General features: G+C 37.0%; 1 protein-coding gene across 5 annotated transcripts in view; it reads right to left on the bottom strand.

The window, feature by feature from the left end:
* VDR (vitamin D receptor) overlaps nt 1–20,313 on the bottom strand; it is a 116,806-nt gene that overhangs the window by 62,293 nt on the left and 34,200 nt on the right. For all 5 annotated transcript variants that reach the window (XM_070740741.1, XM_070740740.1, XM_070740743.1 and 2 more), the window contains 2 exons: nt 7,021–7,092; nt 863–1,013 (listed from right to left, as the gene is read on the bottom strand). In XM_070740741.1, coding sequence (XP_070596842.1) covers nt 863–1,013; nt 7,021–7,092 — 223 coding nt within the window. The remainder of the gene's footprint in view (nt 1–862; nt 1,014–7,020; nt 7,093–20,313) is intronic.

Here is a 20,313-nt window from a genome sequence, read left to right as displayed (position 1 = left end):
CAGATCCAATTCCTACTTCCTTCCTGATTTGCTCTTCCCTATTTCTATGGATGCCTAATGGAATTTATAGTCTCCATTCTGTTGCATACAAAACATGATTCAAACATTCCCACTATGCCAACTTGTTCTAGTGGCAGCAAATTTTATATCTATGAAATATTAGAGTAATTTCAGTTTAAGGTTCCAATCAACTTGTTTACTATCTAAAATCTAGTCATTATATTAGAAGCAAAACCCACAGAGTTGCCCTTCTCCGGGTCCCGTCGACTAAACAATGTCGTATGGCGGGACCCAGGGGAAGAGCCTTCTCTGTGGCGGCTCCGACCCTCTGGAATCAGCTCCCCCCTGAGATTAGGATTGCCCCCACCCTCCTTGCCTTTCGCAAACTTCTTAAAACCCACCTCTGCCGTCAGGCATGGGGGAACTGAAACATCTCCCCCTTGCCCATGTTGTTTTGGTGTTAGATTGATTGTATGCGTGTTGTTTTAATATTCTGGGGCTGTTGTTTATGAATTTTTTAGTTTAAAATTGTAATTGGATTGGTGGGTATTGGATTTGTTATTATGTACTGTATTTACCCAGTTGTGAGCCGCCCCGAGTTTGCAGAGAGGGGCGGCATATAAATCCAATAAATCTAATCTAATCTAATCTAATCATTAATATGCTCTTTTACTTTCTTACATATAAATATGTAAGGTGGGTTCCTTTAAAGATGCTTTTCAGTTGGTATTTGCATTTTTTAAAAAGAATAAGATAAATAATCTTTTTTTAAATCAGTTTTTGATGGTAAGAAGAAACTGCTGGTCCAATAAAAAATAAACCACAGACCAAAATGTATTAGTTTAAGTATAAAACCACATACCTAAAAAATCCTTTGCATCCTTCACAGGTCATAGCGTTAAAATGAAAGCCGGTAGCTTTGTCACCACAAACACCACAGATCCGGGGAATGTTCCTGTCAAAGTCGGTGGCTGTATCGGTAAAGGTTGGACACAGCGCCATCGGCTCCATTTCTATGACAGAAAAAAGGTAAAGGTTCCCAACTTTGTCATAGTAATTTCTGAGTAAATATACTCAAAGCAAATACACTGAATAATATAGTGAGAGCACATATAGAATATATAAAAGCCAGCAAAAAGTTCTCTGATTCCATTATTAGTCTGGTTATGAACATTACTCCAAGCATAGTAACATGTCTCATTCAAAATGTACAGGTCTTGACAAACACATTCTTGACTTTTAGACTGATAAAATCAGATCTTTCAACAAGATATATTTCATCTGCTCATCTTCATATAAATAGCTGAATTACAGGAAGTAAATATTTGCTGAACCAGGCTATTTCTACAAACCTTTTCGAGAGAAAACCTCACGGTATAGTTCCACTATTTGTACCAAATATGGGGGAGGGGGGTGTTTCAAACAAAAAAAGAGTGAATTTTTTTTTTCATATTGTAAGACTTGAAGTGATTGGCTTCAAACAACAAGTATTGGGGTAGATCCACATATTCATACCTGGGTCATTCTTTGTCAAATGGACCTGGTGTCCACTTGACTGATTTTTTCAGCCTTATTTGAAAAGAAACAAAAACAATATATATGATAGAAAAAAACATGCTCTTTCTAATAAAATAAAAATGAAGATGATTTCAGAGAGCTCTGTTTCCTTACCTTCAATCATCCTCATTAGAATGAGCAAGGTTTTTTTCTATTGCTTTCTGTTTTCTCACTTTGAATCATCGTCATTTTTATTTCATTAGAAAGATCACATTTTTTTCTATCATATACAGTATGTTGATTTGTGGTGGTTTCTTCTCAAATAAGGCTTCAATTTCTCCTGGTCCACTTGACAAAGAATGACCCACCTTGCAATTATCTATGTTAAGAGCAGATGGAATTCCCTGTACCCATACTTATATATTTTTGCAGCTTATGCCTTCATATGCTATTTTTTCTTAATTCTGGGGTTGAGGCTTATGGATGGAAAATATGTTTTTCAAAGAGACTGAGAAACCAATTTAATTTTTAATTTTATTTATTTAGTCAATCTCGTATTAGATAATACACATGAGTATACACATAATTTGAATACATGAAATGAATAAAAATAAAAGGGAACACTAGGACAGGGACGGTAGGCACACTAGGGCACTTATGCACACCCTTTACAGATCTCTTAGGAATGGGGTGAGGTCAACAGTCTAAGGTTAAAATTTGGGAGATTTGGGGGTGAAACCACAGAGTCGGGTAGTGTATTCCAGGCATTGACCACTCTGTTGCTGAAGTCGTATTTTCTGCAATTGCATTTGGAGCAGTTAATTTTAAGTTTGTATCTATTGTGTGCTCATGTATTGTTGTGAATGAAGCTGAAGTAGTTATCAATAGATAGGACATTATAGCAGATAATTTTATAATGCTCAGGTCATACTGAAGGTGGCATAGTTCTAAGTTGTCTTAGAATTTCAAGTCTGGTGGTATTAGGGATTTTGTTGCGAGCAGAGGAGGACTCTGGACATGTTCAATTGTATTAATGTCCGATATGCAGTGGGGGTTCAAGACAGATGAGCTGTATTTGAGAATTGGTATAGCAAACGTTTTGTATGCTCTGATTAGTAGTGTAATATTACTGGAGAAGAAGATTAGATTTACAACTTTTAATGCCTTTTTGGCGATGTTGTTACAGTGGGCTTTGGCACTTAGATAATTAGAGGAGTACTCTACTCCAAGGTCCTTGACAGAGTGAGGGTTATATACAAGGTCATGTCTGAGTTTTCGGAGAGGGGCAGCATACAAATCTAATAAATTGAATTGAATTGAATGTCCACTCAGCTTGTATTTTGTGTTTTGATTCTTTTTGCCAATGTGTAAAACAGAACATTTGTTGGTTGCAATTTGGAGTTGCCAATTGTTTGACCATTCTGACAGAAAGTCAAGGTGTCTTTGAAGGGTAACAGTATTTGTGGTGTTAAATAGTTTTATATCCTCTGCAAACAGGACGCAATTGCTTATAATATGGTTGTTAGTCCTAGAACATTAAAGTTCTAATTAATATTATTAATTAATAACATTATTAATTAAATATTAATTAGTACATTAATGTTTTGATATTAATAATATTAATATAATATTAATGTATTTGGATCTAAATGGCCTGCATTCCTTGTTTTAGAACATGATGGGAAGAGATATTTTTAAATAAAGGATTTGCTCTTTTACCTGTACTTTGGCCCAAGAAGAAGAATAATTTATTTTTATTTTCTATTTTCCTCAAAGTGATATAAAATGGGTTGGAGAAATGGCACATTCTATTCTTTTCTTGCTATCCCTTTCTTATTTTTTCATTGCTACTTCAGGGTAGCTAATTTATTTGAAATAGGAGCTTATTCAGTTTTATTTTAAAATAAAAAGAGTTTGCTACACAAATTTATCTTTTTCATTGATTGGAAACCCCGACCTTTAAGTGTGGCACACATTGACTGTCCAAACAGAAAGTGTTCTCATTAGTGAATACTATTAACTACATGTTTAAATTTGTACTAACCAGTTATGAGTTGTTACCCATTAAAATCACATGTATACCAAAAGTGACACTCAAACAAGCAATTAATGTATGTCATGTTGCTTTTCATTAATGAAAATCTCATAATGCTTTGCTCATAGAAAGAACAAGAAGGGGATCCTCTGGAAATTTGCTTCTACATTATTATATTCAGCACAAAAGTGGAACTGTCATTTAGAATGTTACTCCATTAACTGGATAAAAATGATTTTAGAAAGTCACACTTGGAAAGTTGAAGACTCTGAAATATTTTCTCATGTACCAGAACAGCTCAGACCAATGTTACCGCTCTGGAAACCATTATTATCAACTAAAATCTTAGTTTATAACTTAGGAGGGAGAAGTTAGCTTTATTTATTTAGTTATCAAATTTATATGACCATCCATTGCAGAAGAAGTGACTCTGGGTGGAATACACAAAAAAAGTATAAAATAATAAATATGCTAAACACAATCATATTAAGAACATTAAATATAAACATACAAATACACAAAGACACAGAAAAATGCATAGACCATTTGAACAGAAACAGAACCTCCTCAAGATCTCACGGTTCCCTGAGACCTCGAAGTCTGATGACAGGAGGAATTTCCTGAAAATAAGGAGGGATTGAACTGGCCTCACTTTAGGTTCAGAGAAATGTTCCATAAAGTGGGCACCATGGCAGAGAAGGCTGTTTCCTTCACCTCCAAAGCATAGCTTCCTGAGAGACAAAACCTTTACTAGAATTTGGCTGGAACCTGTGGTTTCCCATCTAAACCCTCACAGCTTTCAGACACTAAGATAAATTGTCCACAGCGTCACTTTAATTTACCAATGATAGAGATGCATAATTGGATATTATTGGCCTATTGATAATGCTGATAATATTGATAATACTATTGCCCCATGGCAATAGATAAGCTCACCCAGTGGTCTCATGTACATGTTGAATAGGAGCAGAGAGAGCACTGAAACCTGTGGCACCTGACACAGTCAGGGCCAGGGGCAGAATCTCCTCCTGCTGTCAAATCATCATTGACTGGAATTAACCTTGAAGAAAGGAGGTGAACTAGCACGAAATAGTGGCGCCTATCCTCAATCCCCTGAACTAATCTGGAAAAATACCATAGTTGATGGTACTGAAAGATGCAGAGAAGTCAACTCAGGAAAGGAGGGTGGACAACCCCCATTCTGCTCTCACTAGAGATCATCTAAAAGCATTGGACCAGAGTACCTCCGGAACCGCCTGCTACTGCACGAATCCCAGCGACCGATTAGGTCCCACAGAGTTGGCCTTCTCCGGGTCCCGTCGACTAAACAATGTCATCTGGCGGGCCCCAGGGGAAGAGCCTTCTCTGTGGCGGCCCCAGCCCTCTGGAATCAACTCCCCTCGGAGATTAGAACTGCTCCCACCCTCCTTGTCTTCTGTAAACTACTCAAGATCCACCTATACCGCCAGGCATGGGGGATCTGAGACATGTTTCCCCCAGGCTCCTTATAATTTATGTTTGGTATGTATGTGTTGTCTGGTTTTAATATGATAGGGTTTTAGTTATTTCTTTTAATATTAGATTTGTACCACTATAATATTGTTTTTATCATTGTTGTGAGCCGCCCCAAGTCTTCGGAGAGGGGCGGCATACAAATCTAATAAATTGAATTGAATTGAACAACCAGTGCTGTTTCTGACCCAAACCAGGTTCATCCAAGCTCCTGTGAATCTGCTGTGCAATCACCCTCTCAGCTATCTTCCCCAGTAGTGTCATAAGATGCTGTTAATATTTAATATTTTTAGTAACTCAGGCTTGATTTAATTTTTCTTAACATTGAAATCTATAGAGCAGTGAACAATATCTATTATTATTATTATTATTATTATTATTATTATTATTATTATTATTTATTAGATTTCTATGCCGCCCCTCTCCGTAGACTCGAATATACACAAAGAATATACACAAAGAATGAGGGTTGGACAGGTGGTTCAACATGTTTGCAAAGAACTTGAACACAGCCATTGAAGACTATTAGTCACATTAAGAATAATGGATTTTCTACAACATTGGAAAAAATTATTCATTTAATCCAATTAATTGTTTCAGCTGGTATCAGCTAGCCCAATGTTCATAGTTTCAATATACTAGGCATTAGTGCAATGCTGGAATCTCTATTCAACATTGTTCTGTATAGCAAGGTTTATAGAATGCAGCCCTGGACAGCTATGGCCCCACAACATCATAAACCTTTATCATTTTTATTGACTATTTTATATATTTTATATGTGGCCCAAGACAATTCTTCTTCATTCAAAGTGGCAAGCCAAAAGGCTGGACACCTATGTTTTACATCTTATTCTAGTTCAAGGGCTCAGATTATCTTTGTCAGCCGGGCATACCACTGATCTGTTGGGACTGGAGAATTCCAAATCAGGAGAACTGAAAGCAACCACTATACTACATATGCTGTAACCACTGCTTTATTGCTGAAACCTTCAGGAACACGTAAGCTCTTGTTTGAAAGGAGAAGAGGTTAACTCCGCCCTCTCTACCACTGTTCTCCACGTGCAGAGTGACTCTGCAGCCTTCTGTTTCAGTGCAAAGTCATTGGTGCAAGTTACGACTTGTGAAAATCCATGACCCTACATTGTGAATGAAATAAGGCATCCTCTGCTGAAAACAATCCTTTGTGTGGAGGAAAAACCATCATAGTTGTGGTTCATTATCTCTCCTTAGGTGAAAGACTGTCTTCTTTATCACATCAGAGGAGGGCATTCACTGAGAGAAATGATCCATAAGCATTTTCTGTGGATGAAGCTAGACTTCATAATCCTTGTCTCCATCAACCTCTCAATTTCACCCATTTCCATGTCTGCATTCTATCAGTACGCACACTCTAACAAGAAAAGTCTACTGTAAATGTCCCGGAGTACCAGAGGAAAAATATGGCTAACAATATCCACTATGTGGACATACACAGCAATAATGCCTCCTTAGACTTTTGCAATAGAAAGAAGTGTGCATAAAAATATTTTTGCTATTATAAGTAGACAACAGATCAAGAAAGCAAAGAACCATCCATTGTCTTATTTTTGCAAGTGAAAGACTGACAACATAAAATGAGAGATGTTCATCTTAAGAGTGGTTGATGGGCTTATAGCAGAGATCAGATCAGAAATTGCTCACACAAGCCCTTAAGTAATTTACAAGTTGACACCCCTGTACTTTTAAAAAAAGTTGGCCATAGCTAAAAGACAAGCACATTTCATTCAAAATGAGCCCTACATCAACCTCAAATTCCAATAAAAAGAAAATACATGCAAGAAACTTGGCTATTCAAATAGGATCAAAGATCCTGGCATCATAATTTCAGAATGGCATCAACATTTCAAATACATATTATTTTATTTCCTCTTTGGCAGAAATAATATTTTATTTTACTTCAAAGGAACATTTTTGCAAAAAAAAGTGAGATACTTTACCAGTATCCAGATCATCTGGGATACTCTGTTGATATAATTCCCACGGGCTCTGAAACTCCGACATGGATCCACCTGCAATCCAAAATGATTATAAAAAAGTTAACATCCATGAATTATCAAGGGAGGGTTCAAATCTCATCTCCTGCTTTGAGTTCGGGAATTTAGTCTACCTTTTAACTCCAACCTTACTGACGTAAGCAGCATACTTTAAAGAGTGAGGCGTGGCACTCAGCAAATAATACACCACACCTAAACACCAGTCACAAAAAAATAAGGTGTCATTTCAGCTCAAGTTTCCTGTAACATCACCTCAGAAATGTGAGAGATAATGCCAGTTCCAGTCACTGTAGGGAGGAAAACTGTTAGTCTAGGACCAGTGTTCCCTCTAATTTTTTTGGGGGGTGGGCGGAAAAGTATAGTGTCTGAGCGGCAGTCCCTTCGGGACTGGGTGGCACAAAAATAATAAATAAACAAACAAACAAACAAACAAACTCAAAGAATTTCAAAATAAAATACTGTACTGTGTATCTATAACAGTGAGCTCATAATAGGGCAACTCTATCAATATCAAAATGCCACTTAAATAGTTGAGCTAGTTTCAAACTAGATTTTGATTTTCTTTCTCTCTTCCTTACTCCCATTCTTTTTCTTTTTCTTTTCCTTCCTCTCTTTTTTCTATCTGTTTCTCTCTCTTCCTCTCTCTCTCCTTCCCTCTCACTCTTTCCCTCTCGGCTTCTGGGCAGGTTTGGAAAACTCTGAGCTGATGATGATTTTTAAGTGAGCGATTGCTCACTGCTCAGCTTAGAGGGAACTATGTCTAGGACACTCAAAAATTAGGAGGAATCTGGTAACATATTTTCTAGCTGAAAAGTTGTATTAAAAGATACGCTTTGGTTATCTGATGAAATGAACTGCAGTTTTCCAAAGTGAGTGCCTTTTAATAAAACTTGTCAGCATAGTTCCCTCTAAGCTGAGCAGTGAGCAATCGCTCACTTAAAAATCATTATCAACTCAGAGTTTTCCAAACCTGCCCAGAAGCCGAGAGGGAAAGAGTGAGAGGGAAGGAGAGAGAAAGGAAGAGAGAGAAATAGATAGAAAAAAGAGAGGAAGGAAAAGAGAAAGAAAAAGAATGGAAGTAAGGAAGAGAGAAAGAAAATCAAAATCTAGTTGGAAACTAGCTCAACTATTTAAGTGGCATTTTGATATTGATAGAGTTGCCCTATTATGAGCTCACTGTTATAGACACACAGTACAGTATTTTATTTTGAAATTCTCTGAGGCAAAACAGGGTGGGTTTTTTGTTTGTTTGTTTGTTTGTTTATTATTTCTGTGCCGCCCAGTCCCGAAGGGACTGCCGCTCAGACACTATACTTTTCCGCCCACCCCCCAAAAAAATTAGAGGGAACACTGCTTGCCAGTCTGAAATAGTGCTACCAGATATTTTTTGAGCACTGCAAAGGGACATTTGAGAAATTGTCAAATATTTTAAAAACTCACTACATGAGGGGCCTTCAGCACAAGAAGGTTTCTTCATGGTTTATCTGATAAATATTTCTAAACAGGATTGTAAAAACAGTGTAATTGTTTTCTAGGGAATTTAAAGATTTCATTTATCATAGTCATTGTCAACAAGCTTATTTATCCAAAATGCTTAAACCGGCACTTGGAATCTGAAGAATTGTTCAGGTTCACGAATTTGCACTGTTGATAGTTAAACTGGTTAGTCCACCACAGGGTGTAATAGTACAATAGTACAAACTGCATAACACAGACTTCTAAATGCTACTTTACAAAATTGAACAATTACCCTTTTTCTAAATTATATTAATGGAAGTTGTAGGTAATGGTTTGAAAAATGCATAAACTAACTCTTCTTAATTTTCAGTGTAGCTTTCAGAATTTAATTCTAACATTTAGTATAATACAATAACCAAGTAATACAGTAAAGTTGTTAAGCACGCTACAATCCTGATGATCCATACAGTCCACCGAAGGCAAATTTGACAATCAAAGAAGATGAATACAACTAATTTATGTTGTTATATCGTATGTATGTATGTATGTATGTATGTATGTATGTATGTATGCATGCATGCATGTATGTATGATTCATCATATTTCTCAAGAATTAGGCTGATCCTTTGTAACCATATCATACACAGCAAAATAAAAAGCCTCCCATCTTTGTGCATATTTTGTGAAAGGTCATATTACTATTTTTTTTAAAAAATACTTCGCAGCATCAGTTCCCACATACAGCACTTCTTCAAATTCACAAAAGCACAGTCTCTGACTTTTGAAATTAAACCTTTTAGTTACCGGACAATTTCAAATAACTGGCTAATTATAAAATATGAATGTAGTCCTGCAGTTTTGCAAGAACAGTGAGTTGTTAGATACCACCAGATAAACCTAAATTCTGTGCCAAGGTTGGCCCTTGAGTAGATTAGCATTTTGAAATGTTGAATCACACTGATTCACAGATAACCAAATTTAAGGGTAGGTTTTGCAAATTTCAGATCTTTATGAATATCCAGAAATTAAATTAGTTAGGATGATCACAAGTCAATTCCATCTGTGAATGAGATCCAAAAGGAATAAAACAGAAATCTTCTAGCCCCTTCCATCAATTTCAGATTTCAATAGTATGGCATTATTACTAATATTTAATATTGGTTGTTACATCAATAAAAAAATGCCAAATGATCTCTCGGTGTATATTTCTGAACACTGACACGAGCAACAAATCAACACCAACGAATCTGGCACTTCCAAGAAATTTTCACTTCCCTTAGGCTGGAGATTATCTTTCTGATAATGTTTTTTTTTTCTTTTTTCCTATCACATACATACATACATACAAAAACAGATTACTTAAAAGATACTGGGAAGGTATGTACTCTGAAGTTTGAAAATTATTTTTTTTTCTGATGTTTGGAATTTCTCCTTCAGATAAAATAATTTTAAAAAGTAGTCTGGTTCATACATGCTACACCATAATTGGGTTTATTCAACTTTAGCATGACATACTGTGGTGAACGCAGCAAACTGTAGTTTATTCAAAAAGCCAAAATAAAACAAATCATGGTTTGTATGACACTGGGCCAGTGTGGGTTGCTACCGGTTTGCCTCAGATCAGGCAAACCAGTAGTGACGGCAGCGGGAGGCTCTTCTCACCTGCCCGAATGTCATCAAAAATGCTCTGCACATGCGCAGAAAGTTCTGTGCATGCACAGAAGCATTATGTATATGCCCATGTGCTCCCATTCCCGAACAGGTAGCAAAAGTAAGTGAAACCCACTACTGCACTAAGTCTTCAGGTGAGACCCTCTCCATGGAACCTTAACTACCAGTGTCCATAATATGCTAAGCTAACAATTTTTAAAGATTTTACTGTACATTTCTTTCCCAGTATGCCATAGTCTAGTCCAATGATGGTGAATCTTTTTTCCCTTGGGTGCTAAAAGAGCGTGGGCGCATGGTATTGCGCATGCGTGAGTGCCCACACCCATAATTCAATGACTGTCGAGGGCAAAAACAGCTCCCCCCCCGGAGGCCCTCTAGAGGCCAGAAACGGCTTGTTTCCCAACTTCTATTGAGCCCAGTAGCTCGTGTTTTGCTCTTGCCAGGCTCCAAAGGCTTCCCTGGAACTGAGGGAGGGTAAAAGCATCCTCCCCTATCCCCCCAGAAGCTCTCTGGAAGCCCAAAACACCCCTCCAGAGTCTCTGTGTAAGTTGCCCGGCACACACATGCAGGTTGGAGCTCAGCTAGGGCCACAGCTCACATGCCAGCAGATATGGCTCCGCGTGCCACCGGTGGCACCCGTGCCATACGTTCGGCATTACTGGTCTAGTCCCTTGGCCTCATTTACTCAGTTCCAAGTATTAGTTCTTAATTAGCTCCATATGATACATACCAACATGTGAAATATTAAAAGTGCAGAGAAATTTTCTCTAAACACAATTATGAATATATCATTAAACAATGACTAACACGTATATCAGATAAAATTCCCAAATTTTAAGCAGTTGCTATTTAATTATCCCTGTGGAAAAGAGTTTCATTCAGTTTCATTACAGCATTCAGTATTTATTGCTCTTTTGCTAACTGGATAAACAACATGTAACAATTCAATGGAATTCCCCTGTCTGGCATTTGGTTTTTAACCACAAAATTGTGATTTAAATAGTTACAAATAAATAAATACATAGTGCAAGTGGTTACGATTTTGGGCTAGAATCAGGAAGAGAACAGAGTTCTAGTGCACACTAAGCCATAAAGGCTCACCAAAGGTAGGACATAGTCACTCCAACCTATCTATCGCACAGGAAATAACACTCTAAAATGTTTTTTGCATAATGGTATTTGCTGGTTCTCCAAATTACTCAAAATTTTCACTAGCGGTTCTCCTTCTTACATGTATAGATTAATGTATCTATTAAATGTATAAACAGCTGTATGTATATATTTTCCTAAACAGGAAAATACTCATTTTTTTATTATCACATTATTTTCTACCTTTCCTATAGCTTTTCATAAGATTTAAATTGGGTGCTTAGTTTTTATTTATAAAAAATACAAATAGATTCCCCTCCACTTAAAAATAATAATAGGAAGCACTCTACTTAAATACTTACACAAATAACCCAACACACATTTTAGAGTATGCATTACAGTATTCCGATATTATGAAGCACTTAATTACAGGTTTTTGAAAATAATTTTTCAATTATAATAAAAGAAATGATTATTTTATAGTGAAGATGTAATCATTAACTTTGAACTAATCCCTGAACTGAAGATAACATATTGGGGTCAGAATAAAAAGTAATAATAACCTTCCCAAAATACATCCTACATACATATCATCGATATACTAAAGAGTCTATTGAATGTAGTGAAGTAACAGACTAATGTAATAAAGGAGTCCTCCTGCCACTATAAAGTTTAAAAAGAATAACACCACACAAAACATGCAGTATTTTACTGTCAAGGTTATCTTCTGAAATTCATAAAGAAATTCCAAGCATCATCTGCAATTTAGATTTTCTGGGGGGGAAAGGCTCAAGATTAAGGGAAGGGTTTCAGTAAATGCAATCAGAATTCTCCTATTGCTTTCCACCTTGTTAGAAAATTTGTGCAATGTCCCAAGTTTGGAACAAAGATGTCAAAGGTAGATGGTTTACAAATTGTACAGAATTCAAAGAAAGTTCAACACTTCATTTGCAGATAGATGCAATTAAAAACAGAACCATTTCATGTAACTGTAAATTTGGGCACAAATTGAGCTACTATCATTAAATTTAACCACTCTTTTTACAGAATCAAAATGTCCTTCTGAACACCAAATGATCAGGGAATTTAACAGGGATAAACAGTATAATCTTTGTGTTACTGCTGATCTGTGACTCCAAGCATTTTAGGAAGCACTGCCAATGGGAAATAATGCTGGGAGCTGTAGTTCAGCTGCAATATTTAGAATAGCAGAAGTTGCTGATGCCTAAAAGTGAGTTGGAAAATGAGCAAAATGATCAGATAAGGGTACATGGAGTTCTTTTTGACTTGTAGAGACAAGGCCTTTACAGATAAGGTTAACTTACAATCATGATAATTATGAAAGCTAGAAGCCTTTTGGGTTTTTAAATTCATTAGCATCCAATTAGCTGGATAATTTTATACACTTCTCTATGTAGGATATTCTTAATCAGTTTCCAAACATAATCTCTTTTTGTTATCTGTACACAACACTCTTGATCTGGCTCTTTAAAGACTTGAGTTATATTCATGGATATGCAAGGCTTTATAAGCTCCAACAACTTTTGTCAAAATCGTTCTAGCAAAAACACGACGGCTTTTCAGGTTTCCAAACTAAAGATGCAGGTATTTATGCTTCACAATCAATAGGAATATTTATGGATAACCTTTTAAAGTCATTGAAGCAGCTGCATGATTTGCAAAGCGTCCATAGCTGTTTCAGAAACAGCAGCCAATTCTACATATCCAAGATTTCCTGGTGGTTTTCTATTCAAGTAATAAACAGGTCTGACTCTTCAGCTTTTGGGATCAGCAAAGTATGAGTATCCGTTGCCACCACCTAGATAGGCAAGTAGCCCTGGTGGGGCAGTGGTAAACATGCAGTATTGCGGGCAAACTGCCCACAGTCCGGAGTTCAATCTTAATGGGGCTCAAGGTTGATTCAGATTCCATCTTTCCGAGGTTGGTAAAACGAGGAGCCAGATTGTTGGGGGCAATATTAAAAATAAAGCTTACATTGTAAATCCAGGAAAAGTGCAAAAATCTTAATGGGAAAAGTTGTTAAAAAATAGTTGTTAAAAAGAACAACTAACCTTAGTATACTACATAAATTAACGAGACATACTGTACAGTGTTCCCTCGATTTTCGCGGGGGTTACGTTCCAAGACCTCCCGCGAAAGTCGATTTTCCGTGAAGTAGCGGTGCGGAAGTAAAAACACAATTTTTGGCTATGGACAGCCCAAAACTACCCCCACGCACCCTTTTTCAAGGCAGCGCAAGGAGCCGGGCTTGAAATTAGGGCAGGGAGCGACGAAAGTGCGGAGGCCAGCAAAGATTGCTTTGATTGCCCCAGCGCCTCCGGCCCCCTCGCCGTTACCGCCCGCCTGCCCGATCCACCCCTCTCACCGGCTTTCTTGGGACACGGGTCCTCCTGCAGCAGCGCTGGCGGCTATGGCTTCTCATCCTCCTCATTCGGCCGGTAGCCACTCTGAGCGCTTTGAGAATGCCCGCCCCTCTCACAATCCCTTAGCTGAGAGCGCTTTCGTCCCAGCTATCAGCGAGGGGGCTGCAGGAGAGGTGGGGGCAGGCGTTCTCACAGAGAGGGAGAGAGAGAGAGGGAGAAAGAGAGAGAGAGCAAGAGGGGGGAGAGTGGAAGGTAGAGAGAGAGAGAAAAATTATAGAAAAAGGGAGAAAAAAGAGAAATGAGAAAATGATTGAAGCAGAGAATGACAGGAAAGAAAGAGAAAGAGAGAGAGAAGTGACTCTTGGTGATGACATATGACGTCATCGGGTGGGAAAAACCGTGGTATAGAAAAAAACCGCGGAGTATTTTTTAATTAATATTTTTTGAAAAACCGTGGTATAGCCGTTTCGTGAAGTTTGAACCCGCGAAAATCGAGGGATCACTGTATATCTAAAGCTAGATCAGGGCAGGCAGGCAGACATCATTTTCATAAGCTAAGAAACAATTTAGATCATGAGTGTCAAACTCGATCGTATCACGTGACAACATGTAACGTATGAGATTTTTTGCCTTTGTGGAGCTGTGGTGGGCATGGTCTGCATGTGATGCATCTGGCCCATGGGCCATCAGTTTGACAACCCTGGTTTAGATCATTTATTTCATTCTTTGAAGGCAAAAGTCTTCACCAGGAAAAGAAGGTTGGAAATCAGGCAAAGGTTGTCCAGATCTATACAACTTTGCTCCAAGACTTCCATGCTGGGTGGGCATGGCGTGACTTGGCCGGCATGACTTGGTAGGCATGGCAGGGGAAGGATATTGCAAAATCTCCATTGCCATCCCACTCTAGGGCCAGCCAGAGGTGGTATTTGCTGGTTCTCCAAATTACTCAAAATTTTCACTAGCGGTTCTCCTTCTGGATTTCACCCCTGCTTCCATGTGATGCCATCAAGGCTCTTTTATTGGGTTGGATTCTGTGAGGGTCTTGATCAGGAAGGTCAGAATTCATCTCAACCATAATAAAATCTATCGGCTGGGGTTTTAGTTCCCAACTGTGATCCAAAAATTTTCCACCCTTAACTCTGAATTGGGCAGCACTCCCCTTGATAGATTTGGTGTGCAACTTCAAGATCTTCTTGGACTCATAACTTCTGCTCTTGTTTTGAAAAGTTCTGCTTCTGCTTCTAATCACTCATGAGTCATTACTCAGTTGGATTCCTACAAGGCACTCTAGTTATAAGGCTGCTTTTGACAAGCATTCAGGATCTACAGTTGGTCCAGAATGCAGCAGTGTGTATTAGTTCATATTCTTAAACTGGTCTGTTTTGTGTCTTCTTTTTTTTGTAAAAAAGCTGTATCTAGAATTATCAGTTTTTTCTTAAAAGAGGCAGCTGTATAAATGTGATAAATAAAATAAAACTTGTTAGTTATTTCACTATTCTGGCTGACTTATATTAGAAGACCTCTTTAAAGAGGTTTAGAAAACTTCCATTATATTCACTATGGCTTTTGAAAAGGCTCGATATCCTTATAACATACAAGACGGCAGTCTTGGAGGAATGACAGGATCAGTAGTCTCACCCACCAGTTATTCACAGAGTGGGGTGAAACATTGGGTGATAGGCTCTTAATATTGTTTCTTAGCATTCACAATGCATCACATAATTTTCTTGATAATTCCTACACCAAAACTATAATAAGTCTAGAATTAATCTACCTGTATTACAGGCTGCACAATATGTCTGCAAGAGATACTAATTTGATGATGGCTCAACTGAAGGAAGCTTTGAGAACTGGGAATTTCCCAAATTACAGTCTATGCCAAGCTATGATGCAATCCTGAAGTTATTACCTTTAACCTGCATAATTCTTAGATAAGAGACAAAGCTACATTTACTCAATTCCTCCATGATAGTGGACTCTTCTCAATTAAACCCGGATATTGTGGTCTTTGATTTACTGCTGAAGATGACTTGCAGAGCCTGGTGGAATTTTGAGTTTCATCTGCATCAAACTGAATGTGGATCCTTTGATGAAGGAATGAATATACGTGATACAACTTGAGATGTCAAAATTCAGAATTATAATTACAGTAGTGCCTTTTGAAAAATTTCCAAGAAGTTTACCTCTATCTGCTGAAGGAACATATCCCAGAAATCAGGTTTTCCACTACGCTTTTTCTTTGATCAAAATGTGATTTTGCTTTGCTAATCATTTTTACATTGAGTTGATAACGGAACACTTTAAACTGTGAGAAAAAAACATTTGTTTTTAACAATGTCCAGCCTAATGCTTAACCACTATGACAAACAGACTCTCGTTCCTGCTATATAGAACTTCAAAAAGAGAGTCTTGTTCTCTTTAATATAACTATATACCTTCAACCAGTGTTTCACGGAGTGTTTTTTATGATGTCAAATATATACATTACTAATTAGAGCTCATAAAAACTTATGCTAGAACTATTTCAGACTATTGTTCCAACTGTTTGGAATCCCCACCATGAATCAGACATCAGTACAATCGAACGGGTTCAGAAATATTTCACAAGAAAAGTCTTGCACTCTCCTGAACACAATAGAACTCCCTATGCTACTAGGCTCAAAATTCTCAGTTTGGATAACTTAGAACTGCAATGCTTGCCTAGGTAAAGCATACAAAATAATATGTAGTACGTTTTACCTGTAAATGACTGTTTTTGTTTTAATCGCAATATCACACAAGCTAACAGCTGCTTTAAACTTAATATAAATCATTCTAAACTTGACTGTAAAAAACTATGACTGTAAAAAAAAACAGAGTTGTCAAAGTCTGGAATGCTATACCTATTCAATTTTCAGTTTCAGTCACAAATTGACTTCCATTTATTTATTTATTCCAATAAACAAACAAACAAGCAAATAAATGCAATTTTCTCTGGGCAGGGGGATATTGTATGTGTGTCACAATTTACTCCCTTGACCTAAGAAGGTGGCGATGTTACTGAAAAGGATAAAGCTACACTTCTGGATGCAGCTAAAGATAGAATGCGAAACCTTGCTTTCTTTTTCTAACAATCCAGGGATAATTTAGGAAGTTCTTTTTTTAATTATGTTACACAATTCTCAATTGCAATTTGAAATAATACTGGAATACAAAAAGAGAAACATAGCACTTAGAATAAATTATTGCTTCTTAATGGGAAAAGTTGTTAAAAAATAGTTGTTAAAAAGAACAACTGTCCAAGACTTTATTTTTGTATGTATTTCAGTGTCTATAATGCTATCTCTACATGTAAAAGGAGAGAAAATCCATGCATTTTCCTTGATATTATTTAATAAGAGGATTTTACCTATTTCTTATCAAGAATAGATGGAAAATACCCCTTTAACTGTGATACATTGATATAAGCCAAAAAACAAAACTCAAATATTTTAATAAGTCACGCAAGACAAAGCAGCTTATTTTCACAGATCATGTAAAGGGAATAAAGGCTTTTGCCAAATAATTTTGCAGACAGTAAAAAATATAGGGAGAGTTTGATCCCCACAAGCTAGACGACTGTATGGTGTCTTCAGAGGTTCCCAAATTAGACTTGCTTTACATATGATGCCCATGAAGGCAGATGATGTCATGATAAAAGAGCAGACAGACTACCCCCAATATGTTCAGGAAACGCTGAATTGACTTGTCCTATTTTAAGTCACTATTAAATCCCTCTGCCCTTACTCCTACCAAAATAGTTACAGTAGTTTCTTGAATGATATAAGAAGTGACTACCTGCCTACTGTAGATAAAAGCCATGCTGTATTTTGCTGTTATCTCTGAGACATGAACTTGCGTAAAGAATACTATTGTAAAAGAATAGAGGGAAATGTTGATCTATGTATCTAATTTCTATCCAATTATATCTATATCTACATCTATACACTTCTATAACTGTCTGGTTTGGTTCTGCAACTCAACAAGACAGACCCAGACTACAGAGGATAATCAGAACTGCAGAAAAAACAATTGCTGCCAACCTGCCTTCCATTGAGGACCTGTATACGACATGTCAAAAAGAGGGCTGTGAAAATATCTACAGACCCCTCACATCCTGGACATAAATTGTTTCAACTCCTACCCTCAACATGATGCTATAGAGCACTGCACATCAGAACAACTAGACACAAGAACAGTTTTTCCCCAAACGCCATCACACTGCTAAACACATAATTCCCTCAATATTGTCAAACTTTTCACTGTCTGCATTATTATTATTATTATTATTATTATTATTAATAATAATAATAATCTTCTCATCGTTCCTATCACTCCTCTCCTCCCACTTATGACTGTAACTTGTTCTTGTATCTTTATAATTTATATTGTTTCCTATTATGATTTGATTGCTTATTTGTACCCTATGACAATCATTAAGTGTTATATCTTCTGATTCTTAACAAATGTATCTTTCATTTTATATACACTGGGAGCATAAGGACCAAAGACAAATTCCTTGGGTGTCCAATCATACTTGGCCAATAAAGAATTCTACTCTAATCTAATCTAAATCTATAGTTACATCTCTATATCTGTATCTATATATCTAGAGTGGGGTTCTTGACAGAACATTTATTCCCTTTTATGGTAAATATGCAACACAGAGAGGGATATAAGCACTATAAAGTGGCATGTATTGTAAGTCTAAGTGCTATGGCTAAGTGATAACTATTGGAGGTTCATATGGATCCATCAAAAAGACCTCTGTAAAGAGTCCAACGATACTCAAGCAAACTACGTTTTTAGAATATGAAATAAAGTTGAAAAGGATACCCTGGCAAACATTAAGAAAGCAAATTCAATCTTTCCCACACCTTTAAGATTTATTTTGTAAAGATATGATCGCAAGATGGATTCCTCACAGAGGAATTCATGTCAAAGAAATCAAAACTAGGCAGAGGAAAGATGGCTTATTTGTGGTTCTGTAGTCAAATTGAACCTCAGCAAAAACAGCTTTTTACGGAATGCCATCCTCAGTTAAAAGGCTCAAAGAGGTTCAGCTCCTCATTTCCCATCCAAAACCCTAATTACAAGTTTAAAGCACATGAAGACATCAGTACATGGATAATACTAGCTCTGCACAATGGAAGGGGATAAATTTTGTATCTTTATAAAATAATGATCACCAAGTTCTATAATAAGTAATTTATTGTGTGTAGGTTTTGTGCAGTATAGTACATGTGAGAAACAGACAACAGTTTTACACAAGACAGGGCAGAAACCTGAAGAGTCATAATGAAGAAATAGCTTTGCTAAGATTGGCTTGAACATATCTGTGGAACTGGACACATATAGAAGACCATGATTTTATTAAAGTTTTACAAAGGCATGTCATATCTCTGATACAATTCTATGTTAGACTATATGAGTGCATAACTTTCTTGGAACTGTGTGTTTCATCTTGCAGTTTTACTATGATTTCAACAATCCAGCAATTATCGAATTGTGACTTTTTGAACCCACTCATCATAGCAACAAAAAACTGAGCTCTGAGGAGCAAGATTAGGTAAGGAGAATCAATACAGATCAGGCACAGATCCCTAGCTATAAATTTTTAGCAATGTATGTTTACTAAATAGCGAAATAAAAATGCATAGCCTGTGATATCCATTTTTTTCTTATACCTTTAATAAGTGTAAAAGGTTAACTTTCTCTGAGATATCCTAGTGACAGTGGAATTGTTAAAGAATATTTAAAGATAAACCAACAATCATATACTGTATTTCTAAGATTGAAGCCTCCCTGCGGTAGATGCTTAGACTTTGTCTACATAAGTGACTATAATATAGCCCAAACATCCTGGGAATCAGGCAACAGTGGTTATTTATGACTGCTCCACCATTCACAAGAAAGGAATTCTTAAAATCAATATAAAATATTGTACCGTTGGCATTTGGGGCCAGCTAGATTGGCTAAGATGAACCCAAACTTAACCCAAAATGCTGGAAATGCAAACAGGGACAAGGTCTCTTCTTTCATTCATGATGGTTATGCCCTGAAGCAAAAAGATATTGGAAGAATATGCAAGATTGACGGCATAATATAATTAAATGTCAAATAGAATTCAAATCCGAACTTTTTCTTTTGAGGATAGCTAGGGCAAAATACAACAGAAAATCAAAGTACTGTACTTGATGTTTATTTATTTGTTTGTTTGTTTGTTTGATTTTTATGCTGCCCTTCTCCTTAGACTCAGGGTGGCTTACAACATGTTAGCAATAGCACTTTTTTAACAGAGCTAGGCTATTGCCCCCACAATCCGGGTCCTCACTTTACCCACCTCGGAAGGATGGAAGGCTGAGTCAACCTTGAGCCGGTGATGAGATTTGAACCGCTGACCTTCAGATCTACAAGTCAGCTTCAGTGGCCTGCAGTACAGCACTCTACCAGCTGTGCCACCCAGGCTCATATTACATATAATAACGATGGCAAGGATTGTTTTTGTGAAATGTTAGAAAAGAGACAGTATCCCACCAGAGGGTCTAATGATTTAAAAAAAATTGAATGTGCAGAAATGGACAAACTCACATTAAAGTTAAAGGAAAAGGATGAT

Source organism: Erythrolamprus reginae, chromosome 2 (genome assembly GCF_031021105.1).
Source record: "Erythrolamprus reginae isolate rEryReg1 chromosome 2, rEryReg1.hap1, whole genome shotgun sequence".
Lineage (NCBI taxonomy): Eukaryota > Metazoa > Chordata > Lepidosauria > Squamata > Dipsadidae > Erythrolamprus > Erythrolamprus reginae.
This window is presented reverse-complemented; position numbering and strand designations above follow the sequence as displayed.